The sequence below is a fragment of the Stegastes partitus genome, unplaced genomic scaffold (genome assembly GCF_000690725.1).
Source record: "Stegastes partitus isolate 25-593 unplaced genomic scaffold, Stegastes_partitus-1.0.2 Scaffold341, whole genome shotgun sequence".
Lineage (NCBI taxonomy): Eukaryota > Metazoa > Chordata > Actinopteri > Pomacentridae > Stegastes > Stegastes partitus.
This window is the reverse complement of record NW_007578072.1, coordinates 422,336-435,768: the sequence shown is the minus strand read 5'-3', so window position 1 is coordinate 435,768 and position 13,433 is coordinate 422,336. Positions and strand designations below refer to the sequence as shown.

The 13,433-nt window shown below is 44.0% G+C and overlaps 1 protein-coding gene across 1 annotated transcript in view; it reads left to right on the top strand.

Moving 5' to 3' along the window:
* The window catches only part of aopep (aminopeptidase O (putative)), a 75,019-nt gene that overhangs the window by 56,898 nt on the left and 4,688 nt on the right, over positions 1 to 13,433 (top strand). Inside the window, exons 14-16 of the mRNA XM_008284052.1 lie at positions 341 to 457; positions 5,194 to 5,280; positions 5,379 to 5,527. Coding sequence (XP_008282274.1) covers positions 341 to 457; positions 5,194 to 5,280; positions 5,379 to 5,519 — 345 coding nt within the window. The 3' untranslated portion in view covers positions 5,520 to 5,527. The remainder of the gene's footprint in view (positions 1 to 340; positions 458 to 5,193; positions 5,281 to 5,378; positions 5,528 to 13,433) is intronic.

The window sequence follows — 13,433 nt, the reverse complement described above, 5'->3', positions numbered from 1 at the left end:
ATTCAAGCTCTGTTTTATTGTTTTACCGTTGCTTCTGTTTCGAAAGGCTGCATTAATTGCCCGACTTATATTGATGTGCTTTTTCATCAAAGGTTTCATAGCACAGAAGAAGAAAATGAAACTTGTGGAAAATAATGTAAATGTGCTTGTGAGTGGGTGCACGCTATCCATTATGTAAATGATCGCGCCCGTCTGCCGGTTTGGGTGGTTTGATGCTGCCGGTGTAAGGAAGATGTGACTTATTTCCTCATAATATTTAATACATTTGTCTCAATATGTTTCACGGGGGAGCTCGTATTAGTCGGCGCTATTAATATTATAAACTGTTTTGTCTCCGCAGTTGACGTCGGACCAGCTAGTGATGCTTTTGGAACTGCTGTTGGAGGAATCGGAGCTGAGCGTGGCATCAATGCGGGCTCTGCAGAGGACCTACAGTCTGCAGAATCAAGACGCCGAGGTAAGACCACACACTCTCACACATTCACCCACACACACACACACACGCACATGCTCAGACAAGTAATCCTGAGCGTCCAAGCTCCTCAATCTCCTCCAATAATAAAAAGTAGAAGGTTTCCTCTCCCGTCCCAGAGCTCAGCGCTTTAGCAATGTGTAGTAAATTCTGTGGTAATAGCAGCTCTCTTCTTTACAGCTGCCATTACTGACTGAATCCCACAAGTATTCACTTCATGTTTTAGTACTGAACAAAGTTCCTTAATGGCGCTATTAACAATGTTTGTGAGTTTGTGTGTGTTTTGGTCTGTTTGTGCTCTGCAGCCTTATGTGTGTGTGTGTGTGTGTGTGTGTGTGTGTGTGTGTGTGTGTGTGTGTGGACAGCTTAAGAGTTCTTTACTGTACAGCGCCTCTTAGCCTCTTGCTACGGGAGCACGAGTGTGAAAAGCACAGCTGCGTCAGAGCCCGTAAACCGTCCACGCTAACCTCCATCATTAACACATGGCTCGTCTTGAAAAGAAAAATTTGATACATATTTAGTTTTTTACAAGTTCTTATTAGTTCTATGAGCTGTTTTGTGGGGGGCAGTAGTGTATGTAATGGGGCTCAGATGTTCTGTTGAGTGGTTGTTGCATTAAATCCGGCCAACTTAATGACATTTTAAATATTTACATTCAAAACTCACTCTCGGGCCATTTGTTCAGGTCCCACAAACACAAAACGAGTGCTTTTAAGTCTGTGTTTTGAATAAATTTCAATATGGAATCTGAAATGATGAAAGCACAGATTATTCCAGTGATCTAACTTTCTTTTTTAGGGTATTGTTTTATAATTTTAGCAATCGTTCTTGTGACGAAAACCCGAGGCCATTCTGTGTTTGGCCTCGGGTCCGGCTTTAGGTTAAGGCCTCTTTAGTCAGACTTCCTGGCATATGAAAGCTGATTCTCATCTGCAATTTCCAGGAAAAAAACTTTGAGTGTTTGCTAAAAATACGCAGGGCCATTATGCACATGGTCACGCTTGGAAAAACCACACACTTACACACACACACACTCACTCACACAAACACCTGCACACACCTGTCTGAAGCCAATGGCCCAGTCCTAATGCTAGTAATCTCATTGAGAAGAGGTTAATCACCTACGTCTCTCCTTATAAAAGTGGCCATTTGTTCTTCTTTCTTCTGTCTGTTGCTCCTTTTCTCTCTCTTTTTTTTTTTTTTTTCCAGCGTCCTCTTCTCACTCAGCTCTGCTTTTGTCTGGCACCACTTTCTCCTCAGATGATTGATGATTGATCTGTTTAAAATTCTTGGATAAATGCAGGACTGAGTGGAGTCCAGCCTCCAGTAGCCCCTCAATGTTTACTTCACTTGGGAATGAGAGCTTTTTAGAGTGAATGAAAATGGGGTGACAGGAATGACTTCTGAAAGGCTGTTAGTGATCCGCTGACACCGAATGCATTCTGAAACGACTGACTGATCGCCCGCAAATAGGACTGTATCATCAGGCCCGGCAGCATACAGTAAACCTGCCGTCTCTGGTCTTGTGATGATTTCATGCCACATATATTGCAAAGCTTTGATATTTAATTATTCCAATGAATCCATCCTGCAGATATTTCTTCTTCTGCTGTTTGACCACATGTTGGTTGCGTGCCAACAATGTCTCCCTGCAAAGCAAAGCGGAATGACGTTGAAGTGAGATGCTGCACGAGGTGATAAAGGAGGTTGTCTCTTGGTCAAAGGTGCCGCGAAGACTGGCACGCAACCTTGAGTTTCTGTGTGCGCCATCTGCGTGAGCATCTACACGGTAGTAAAAGCTAATGTGCGTGCAGTCGGACTGCTTTCGGTGCGAGCCACCATGAATATGTGTGCGGGTGCGCTTGTGAGCCGGGGCATGTGTTTGCATGTATGAGAGAGAGTGCGTGACTTCGGCCCGCTTCCTTTCATATGAGGCTCATGTGATGCGAGACGCTTGTGCGACCCTACATGTGCACGTGTGCATGCATGTGTGTAGTTCCATGTCTTGATTTCGCGATACACGCCCGCATGTGCGTCGAAGCCCATCTGTCGGTCGGACGAGTCTCATTGTGTAAGTGAGGCGCTCAGGTTTACTGATGAGAGCGGAGAGGAGGAGAGGAGACGACAGAACGAGAGGAAAAGAGTTATTAAGAATAACTAAGACCGAACTAAAAAAGTCATCCTGAGTTTATTTGTCTACTTAAGTCAAAAAAGATATTCTCAAAGGGCTTCCTGGGCTCACATTAGACTGGAAATAAAAACAGCTCCTCAAGTGAGCAAGTAAATCCTGTCTCAGAAATAATAATAATAAAAACCTTGGGGAAGGTTCACGGGGGAAGAAATCCCTTCCAGGCCTAATAGGTGCCACTGGGCAAACTAGATAAGAAAACAGTAGCGGCTACATTTAGATCGCGTCGTGGAGCACAGACATAGAAGAAAGACAAAAAAGGAAGAAACAAACAGCTGAAGGGATGGATGTAGGAAGTTTGCTTACTCCCCTTTTTGGCAAGTGATATAAGCACCTCTGGTATAGTAAAAAATATGGAAACAGAGAGAAAACAGTTGCCTGGCCGTGTGTCTCAAGGTTAAAAAAAGGCATAACAGCATCTCTAAAGCTCACTAATGAAGATTTCTTACATTTGGCTGTAGCCGGGCACAAGAGTGCAGATGATCTTTTCATCTAATTCTCAGAGAATATTGCCCCAAACGCTGCTGTACAGTATTTAGACAAGTCAAGGCTACGATAACGCTTTTCATCTTTAGTCCGTGCACGCCTTTGCGTGAGATTCCAACTGTATGAGACGTGTACGTTTGTTCGTCATGGTAAGTGCGCGCATGCACACACACACACACACACACACACACAAGGTGCTTGAGGAACAGTTGTAGCATTTGTGTGCGTTGGGATCGTTGGTGGAGGCTGAGGGAGGGGTGCAGTAATAAATGAAGGAATGTCACTGTGTAATTGCATGTGCTGTCAGAGAGAGGGGCCCAGCGAGAGGAAGCAGAGTAAGAAGGGGGTAAGGAGAGGTGCACCAGGCAGCTGCTCTGCCCCAGGGCTCTCCCCAGGAATGTAACCCAGCACAGGGAACAGCTGCCGGGGCTGCGCAGGCCAGAAGGGCAGCGCTGGCACTAGAGGGTACACATACTGTACACACTCATGCGCACTCCCATGAATACAGACACACACGTATCCTTGTTCTCGTGTGGGCAGGAGGTAGACGAGCAGTACACTTAACTTGCCTCCTGCTTTGGGATTTTTGCAGCTTCCCAAGAAAATAAAAAAAAACAACCTAAAAAATATACAGGGAAAAAAAAAACAATTTTAAATTTGGATGAAAGGGGGACTTGAAAGCCCTTCGGAGACCAATTAAACTTATGCTTATTTAGTAGGCTGCAGAGGTAATTTGAGGATTTAAACGCGGTCGTAAATGGAGCGTTGCTCAGTCGCAGTCATTTAAATGCTACATAAGCAGATGGAGGGAAGTGCCACATTTGTGACACAAACAAACAAAGCAAAAACTCCTATTAGGAGTGTGAATGCTTTCTAGAATGTCAACTCAAAATGAATATCTGTATTTGCTTTAGAAGTACCCAAAGCTTTAGTTGGTGAAATTGAATCAATCACTTAAAAAAAATAAAACAAATCCCACGCTTGGTCACTGCACTCTCAGAAGGGGCTAGTTTATTACCCCGAGTGTGTGGAGATGGTTACGGAGGAGAGTGAGACACCCACAAAAAACCAGCCAAGGGAAACTGTTTGGCTTTAAAGTAGTGACAGTGCTTTAAAAGATTTTTCATCTGGAATTTTTTATCGCTCTCCTGTCTTTTTTTTTTTTTTATCATCCTCTGCCTGTCTTCTGCACAACAGCACATCCGTATATACGCACGCAAACGCTCGTGCACGCCGCCTCGACAACACACACACGCTCACGTGCACGCTCGTAGCAGATGATGAAGGATGATGGTTGAGGCAGGGACAGAGCCAGTCTCTGATCTCTCCTGTAACCGCGGCAACAGAGCTCCTATTGATCCTCTGGGAGAAAGGCCAGGAATTAGCTTTCACACACACACACACACACACTCTCGCGCACACACACACATGCACACGCACACATGCACATATACAGTAAAAAAAATAAAACATACAGCTACAAGCACACAAACTGTGAACATAATCAGAGAAATAAATGGGACTTTAAAAGGTGACGACTGAGACGATTTTCTTCCTGAAACAAACCTCACATCTGGTAATCCTCATATCCTGGATTAATCGATTTATTGTCAGCGGAGCAGTTTTCCAGCTTTGTCTCCAGCCTTGTCAGATGACCTGTTTGTCTTTCGTTACTGGCATTGAGGGAGACCTAGTAGCATTAATGTCTGAGTGCACTTGCAGAAACCATAAAAATAAATGGTCTTTCACAATGGCAACTTTAAATCTTCACATCAACACTGTTCTGCTTATGTAGGATTTTTTTTATCTGTGCTATCAGCTGTATTTGGGAGTACTTTATTCCTTTAAATTTTATATTGTCTGCACAAAAGGGATGTAAATGTTGATGTTGTTGGTGTTTGCTTTGCTTTCTTGGGTCTATTCTGGTTCAAGTTGTGTCACTGTATTTGCCAGAAGTCTCTGAAACAAGAGGGTTTCTATTTCATATCACATATCTGGTGTTATATTTAAAACAAGTATGTGTTTTTCCTCTCTTTTTGGCTTCCAGGTGCGACATCGCTGGTGTGAGCTGGTGGTCAAACATGCCTACGTTCAGGCTTACGGAGACGTGGAACACTTCCTGGTTCACGACCAAGTAAATACACACATTAAAAGCACCAAACGCATTTAAATCACCGGCATCCGACCTCGGAGAAAGCGGCGCAGGAAACTAATGGTGCGTGTGCGTTCCAGGCCATGGGCGTGTATCTGTACGGGGAGCTGATGGTCCAGGAGGACGCCGAGCAGCAGGCCGTGGCTCGTCGCTGCCTCTCGTTAGTCCAGGAAGAGATGGACCAATCGGCTCGCAGAGTGGTGGAGGAGATGGTGCTGTGACTGTGGAGGTGAAGGCTCTTTTTCAGTTCTTTATATTGATCGGCATCAAACATGTTGCGTGTCTCGCCATGTTTTTTTTCTCTGGTTTTGGAACTCATTAAGCCTAAATCAATTTTTCCCCTTGACTTGGAGGGGCTCCGGTTTCACCGTACTGCTTCACTGCTCTCACTGGCTCGGTATACGGTCCGAAATGACGTCAGCAAATGTAAAAATATATTTGTGTGGGTTCATAAAATGAGATTCTAAGTTATCTACTCTGGGTTTTCAGTTTCTTGATATTTGCATCTCAGTTCGGAAAAAGATGCCTGATATTAGGCTGATGAGTCACTTGAACCATCCGAAGGGGAAAAAAAGCACCAATAATATTCCCGTATGATGAAGCTCAGAGGGGCTGCAGAAATGTAATAACAGCAAATATTCTGTATCATTTAATACTTTGGCTTTGAAATGTCAGGCTAATTATTGTTATTTTTTCAGAAGTTCTGAAGTATTTCCATGTTTTAAAGACACTGTTTTTATCTCGTGTCCGACCTCGTGGTCCGACATGTTAAAGGGAGCTTTGTGTTGAACTGATCCCGGTTCCATCTGCCCCAGCGGACGGTCCGCACTTGAGCCACTTGGCTACCTTCGCTGCACATTCCTTCCTGAGCCCGTTGGGCGCGCGTCTTCCGTGTGTGTCTATGCACATGTGTGTGTGTGTGTTTGTGGACTCCGAATGGGGCCTTTTCCGTGGTTTCACAGCAGCGCCGTCAGGATGTGTTTGTCAGAGGAGGAATTTGGGAATGTGTTCCTCAAACAAACGAGAGAGAGAAGACAGAAAAAAAAAAGAAAAGAAAAGAGAGAGAGAGAACAGGTCAGTGAGCATTTTGTGAGGGGCTCAGGACGGCCGCCCGCTCGATGTGGAGCGATTTTTATACCGTTGACCCCTCAAGTTCCTCCTGTGTAGCGAGTGTGTGTGTGCGCATAACCACAACTGTCAAGCGTGGACTGGGAACAGTGAGGGGTTTTATTGGTCCGACACTAAATGAAGGATGAGGGAAATTTATGGTTTAGAAAAAAAAGAGCAAAGGGGAGGAAGAGAAGGAGCGGAAGGGAGGACTGGAGGGAAGACAGGTCTCTTTGAAGCTGCTGATCTTTTCATAACAGTCCTGCTGCTATTGACATTAACCTTTGAATAATGAGAAAAGGCAATTAAGTGGATCTCGGCTTGACAATTTAAATATAGCATCCCAAATATTCTTCCGAGGTACTGAAGGCAGGATAATATAGCAGTTTGGATGCTATAGGAGACCCCAGGTTTTACTACTTTAAACATATTTATAAGTACTTTTGAAGATTTGTTTTTTAATTATTTTGCTTTCATTGGATGTTTTTGACAGCAGAGACAGACGTGAAAGATGTAAAGAGAGCCGAGCGTGCAACAAGTTGGGATTTAATTGAGGATATTGACGACATGCTTCAGTTGGATCATGAAATATTTGTAACCATATAAGTAGAAAAAAACCATCCTTTCAACATTTGTTTTGGTTTTCACACTCAATTACTAAGTTTATCTGCTTCATTAAACTCGTGTCATGTGGTTAATGATTATTTACTTTCCTAAATTACTGCATAATCTGCAAATTGTGGAAAAATGTGGAAAAATTGCAGCGTCTAAGGCCAACAACAGCCCAGAGGTCAATAAGATTTAATTCAAAATCATGTAAAACTGGAAAGGCGGGCAAAATACTGTCTCGTTTAAGAAGCCAGAACCAGCAAATGTTTAGCAAATTGCTGGAAAACTGAGTTAAACCAGTTGCCAGTTAATATGTTGTTGACCTGCTAATTGGCTAATTGGCTAAACTGAAGTGTGGTTTGGTCAAAACAGTCTTTCTTGTGACTTCAGTAAACTGCACCGTCATCGTCATCATAGTCTGCTACGGACATGTATGTGGAAATTCTCCAGATTATCTTTTGTAACAGCAACAGAACGCTGCCGTAGGAATTTCTGGCATAAATTATTTAAAATAGATCCTTGAAGTATGCGTGTTAATGTCGTAGTTTAATATTAAAATACAAAGTTGTCGAGGTGGATTTCGAGGCCTTCCGTTTCACCACATCTGCCAAAACGCTGCTAAATCTTATTTCTTCATGTCCCACCTTTTCATCCACCTATGAAATCAGCTCGCCGTGTTATTGCCTTACACACCTTCGCTCCGGCGAGGTCAACAAAAGGCGTCCGCGGCCTCGGTCAACACCGGCTGCGTCACGAGGCGCCGCTAAATACATGTCCACAGCAACCTGAGTGACTTACAGCACCAAATCCTTTTTTAGGCCATGACCAAGCTGTTATAAGACGGGCTTTTATCTTCACACACACACACACACACACACACACACGCACTGAGACAGCTTTATGCATTTGCACAGGATGTGAAAAGGCTTTCTCGACAAGTGCTTGGCATCTGGCTCAGACCTGATAAATCTCCCTGACACACAAACACACATGCAGCACAAACAAACATACAGGCGGCGCACACGTATGTAGCGTCTATCTGTCTGTGCCGCTTCGTCGTCATCCCTCCCTCCCCACCCGCACCGCAAGTACAGAGGGGACGAAATGGAATAAAACCAAAGAGAATAAGAAGAGGAGAAGGAGCTGTTTGAGATTAATATCCTAACTTTTACTATTGCGTCCCATTGGACTGACCCAAACAAGCCTAAACATCAATGGATCATGCTGGTCAGCGGAGACCCCTCTCCAATTAAAATGATGGATGAACAGACCTCCTTGCTGCTTTTTCATATTGCACTGTGGGGAGATGGATTTATGTTTTACTGCTCAGTTTGTGTTCCCCCATCGTCCCTTTTTTTTTTCTGAACTCGGAACAGTCCTGCCTGTACCCTTTCACATCCTCACACACACTCACCCCAGTACGGTGGGATTAGGCCGAGGCGGGCTGAGAGGGTTTTAACTGAAAACAACATGTCTGTCAAGGCGCACTCCCTGCTCTGTGTTTTTAAACCTAAAAAGCACAACCCCTTTAAAAGAGAAGGGTGGTCTCTCCCTGTCTTTTTTTTTTTTCTCTCTCTCCCCACTTTTCCCCTCCTCTCGTTCTTTTCTTCCCCCCCTCCCGGTACATGCCTCTGGAATCCCTCTTGATCCGCTTAATGAGGGGCATATCGCCGGGTTAGCCGAGCGTGGCGAATGGGAGAAGAGGAGAGGGGTAACCAAGGAAATAGTGTGAGAGCGAGCGGGGAGCGAGGAGCTACAGGTCTGGGAGGAAAAAACAAGGAGAAAGTTTTTTTTTTCTTTTTGTAGGGTGTAGTAGGTTAGCTGTGGACTGGAGCTGGACTGAGAGACAAAAAAAAAAAAGAAAAAAGAGACAGAGAGAAGATCTTGTTCTTTCATGTCTGGGCTGTGAGGGTTCCTGGCGTGATGATTTGTGACTTATGATAAAATCACATTGCCAGGGATTACCACACAGCCCTGACCCAGCCGGCTGCTATGGCAACCACAGCCCCTCCTATACACACACACACACACACACACACACACACACACACACACACTCGCTCGCTCACTCGCTCGTCCCCCAGAAACTTAAAACTAAAGAAGACATGATTATCTAAGGGTGTGCGTGATTGTGCTTGAGGAGCTGGAAGTGCGGAGAAGAGAAAAGGATGATGAGGCAGCTCATCACTGTGGGTGTTTTGTAAGAGTGTGTGTGTGTGTGTGTGTGTGTAAGTGTGTGAGTGTGTACATGTCAGTCAAGCAGACAGGTTTTTGTATCCTCTCTCCAGCCAGACACAGAGCTTAGCTGATTGGTGAACAGTGATTGATTTCCTCTTTGTTCACAGTGGCTAAGTTCTGCACCTGAGGAGAGCATGACCCAGACAAGCAGACAAAGAGAGACAATAAGTGGGTGTGAAAGAAAGAGAGGAAAGAAATGTGCCGTTAAGTTTTTTTTTTCCTTACAGTGGTGGGAATGTGTGTGTGTGTGTGTGTGTGTGTGTGCAGCTGGGCCTTACGTTCCTGCTTCAATTATCTAATGTGTGTTTGTACGTTTCCCTCCATCCTCCGTGCCCTCTGCTGTTTGCCCGATTGTCCTGCGTCTTCCTTCACCTTTCCCTTCTTCTTCTTCTTCCTCTTATCTCATTTCCCTCCTTATCGCACACTTCTTCTTCCTCCAGACTAACTCGTACAACTTCTTTCCGCCGAGATCCTCTCACTCAGAAGAATTAAACCCGGCCTTCCTCGCAAAAAAAATTCACAACGCCGTGCGACGTTGCTAATGAGCGGCGCTCCGCTACGCTCTCCTGCTTTGTCTTTCTCCTCCTTTCATCTTCCGGCACTTTCACCCTTCTTGCTTCTGTCTCCTTCTGGTTACGTAGTATGAAGGATAATCCTGCAGAGGATGCCGGTTCGCTACGCTCCGTAGTTCTAGCGAAGGTGAGAGCCAAGTGTCTCTGGAGAGAAACCGTAAACGCGGTACTAATGAGGCGTGGGGGAGACCCAAACTCGGCTAAATGCTGCCGACAGTTGTTTCATCAATCCCGGAGCAGCGGCCGCCGCCATCATCAGCACCATCATCAGCACCATCATCATTGTCTCCACCGTCATCGTCCTTAATCTCCACTAACTGTCTCTCTGCGTCCACCAGTTTGATAGAGAACCTATATAATTAGATCACACTTTTTAAAGCACTTCCTAATGATGTAATTAGTTAAATTGATGCAACCTGGACTCAAATAATTGGCATAAAACAGACGGATTTAACAGATTTACAATAAATCCACACTTCTCCACAGTGAGTTTCTTAGCTTTTGCGAATACAAGAAAACAGCCAGTCATTTGCATTTAAACTTTTTAAACAATAACAGTCTCAATTCCCTTTAACAATTTACCTGACCTGCAGATACCCTGAACATCACATGTCCATGAAACTGCATCTCTAATTAAAGTCACCTACAAGTTATTTAGCTTTCCAGTGTGAATATGCACAACAGCTTAATGATTTTTCTGGATTTGCCTAGTAAGCATTTTAAAGAGAATAGTTTTTGGGGAAATGCATTGTGAGGAAAACGATACCAGCCTCATAACTGTCTGTTATACATTAAGCCAGCAGCCAATTAGCCTAAGTTAGCACAGAGACTAGAAAAAAAACCCAGGAGAATCTGAGCAAAGGTTGCAAAATCTGCCTACCAGCATCTCTAAATCTCACTTATTACCATTGTTTATTTATTCTGTCCAGAAACTGAAATATAAACTGACTTTTCGGTTCCACAGGGGGGGTTATATGAAGTGCTGTTTCTTGGTTAGGCGCAGAGACTTCCTGGAGTCAGGAGCGCTGGCTGCTTGACAACAAGGTTTTTGTACATTTTTAACAACCAGATATGATGTCAGATTGGCTTCCACTCCCCGCTTTTCAGTCTTTATGCTAAGACACGTTGACAGCTGCTGGCTGTAGCTTCGCCCAACAGATATAAAAGTGGTATCAGCTTAATCATCCACCTCACAGCAAGAAAGCGAATAAGCGCATTTGCCAAAATGTCAAACTATTCCTTTGACTTTACAGTCAAGACGGTCTACAGCAGGGTGACCCGTTGGAAGGAGGTCGGCGGGGGCCAATCATGAAATCACTTCTCAAAATCATCCTTTAAGTACTTAAAGTGCCTCGGGTTTTCAACTCCAAAATACTTTGGCAGTGAATGGCGCTGTTCGGGCATCACTGGCTGATATGTATTGATTTTTGATGTAATCGTAGCCCGAGGAAGCCCAGATACAGAGAGCCATAAAGCCGACGAATTCTCACAAATTCCCACACTGTGAAGGGAAAACAAGACTGAGGCGTCAGAGATGGAAATCTCGATAAAGATTTCAAGGTCCCTTCCACCGTTTTTGGTGTCAGTTTCACTTTATTGGGACGATTTAATGCTCCTACGGTGGATTTAATGTGCAGTTTGAGCTTCTGTTGTTTCAGTCTCAGATAGGAGAAACAAAAAAGCTGTGATCCTGCAAAACACCCACTGATAACATGAATAGCAGGAATTCTCAGTTGGGTTACACCACATGCTTTGTTTCAAGCATTACAGAGTGTACCGAGAGAAGGTTCCCGAATTAGTCAAGATAAGCTTTACCACGAAAAAAAAACACAATGCAAACAAAGGATGAACGTTCTCAGCAATATAAGCAAGTTTATCTGGCAAGGTTGTGTTTTCTTTGCCAACACAGTGATAAATAAATCGTTTTCACATGTCCCGAGAAATAGATTTGTTGTGGAGCTGTTACACAACGGCCTCCATTTGCATCTCCCCACCAAACAAGAAGCAGCACGAGAGAAGTGATTCCTGCTAAGTGCAGCACACATCGACTAACAGCAAGCTGTCCATATCTGCATCTGGACTTTGTGCGAAGAATTAATCACGTGTGACTAAGTCCTGAGCAGCAGCCCCTACATGCATGAGCTCTGCTGTAGGTTTCCACCTTTTTAAAAAGCAGCTAATTGTAATGCAGATCTATACGGTTCTGGACCGAGCGCTCGCTCATCAAAACGGCGACAGATGGCCGAAAAAAGTATTTTTAAAACTGGTCAGTCTTTTTTTTTTTGTCAATTAGAAACGGGAGGAGGTATTACAGCGCTCTATATTCACGACGACAAAATGGCGACTAAACGAGGACAGATGTGTGAATTAGAAATGAGGGCCATGTGGAGCCTGCCATTTTTAGACCTATATTTAGGGCCTGTTAAAAGAGTAATGACCATCAAAGGCCTGTAAAAGAGAGGAATTGCCATCAGAGCCCGTATCTAAAAGGTGATTTATTACAGTCTAATAGGAGGGAAATGGCGCTCTGCACATCAAAGGACAAAGCAGCATTGTATAAAGACACTGAAAATAAACTTATTCGGGGCCCACGACGCTCACATCCTCTCCTCGTCACGCATGTTAAACTTGACTGATTGTCTCCGTAATGTCGGGTTTATTTCAGGGAGCTGTTGCATTGGATGCTGTTTCAAAGCACACGCTGGCAACTCGTGCGATTTTTAAGTAATGCAGTATGTCGGCATGTTTGTCACAGAAGGTGGAGGAATGCGATTTTGATGGATTTATATTTCGATTTTTATGATCGGACTCCTAAAATAGTCTTGTAGAATCTTTTTTTTTTTTTTTGCCAACAATGTGCCAGCAGCAGCAGCAGCAGCGGTGAGGTTTGAGTCGTGTCAACCACACCTTTCACCAGCTGGTAAAATCGAACAGTCTCACCAGCTTTAAAGGAACCTACGGTAGTGCGGTTTCTTGTGGGTTTGGCAAAGTAATGGGAACACTGCTTGACGCGCTGCCTGAGTCGGCGTTGCTTTTTGCTTCATTACAGACACGGCAACAGAAAAGGAGAAAAAGTTCATAGCCAGCACTTCGTGAGAAAGGCAGAGACTTGGGCTTGGATTCCTGTGCCTACTGAGCTGATAATCAGTCATACAGAACCACTGGCTCAGTTCAGCAGGAACAGGAGTCCGGTCCACTCACCACCGAACTAGAAAGACTCGTCCTCCCCTTTTAGCGCACAAGAGCCAAGTTATTAATGACTTGATTTTTACACGGTTTCTTTTCAGGAAAAGTTTTCACACAGCGTTGGATGAACTTCAGTAGATTTCAAGAGAATAGTTTTTGTAATTTCGTTGACGGAGAGTTTCAACTATCGAGGAGTATAACTGAAGTATTTGGGGTCAACAGTTTGGAACTTTTTGTCTGTTTCTGAAATTATTTGCTGATTCATCCATTGGTTCATTTTTGAAAATTGCCAATTTTGATCGCTGATAAATCAGTTTGCTGTCGCTGTTTATATGGTTATTTCTAGGATTTTTTTTTTACATTTTGTAGAACTAAAAGATTATTAGGGTCCGAGCACTAACGGTGCAAGGACCCTATTGTAAC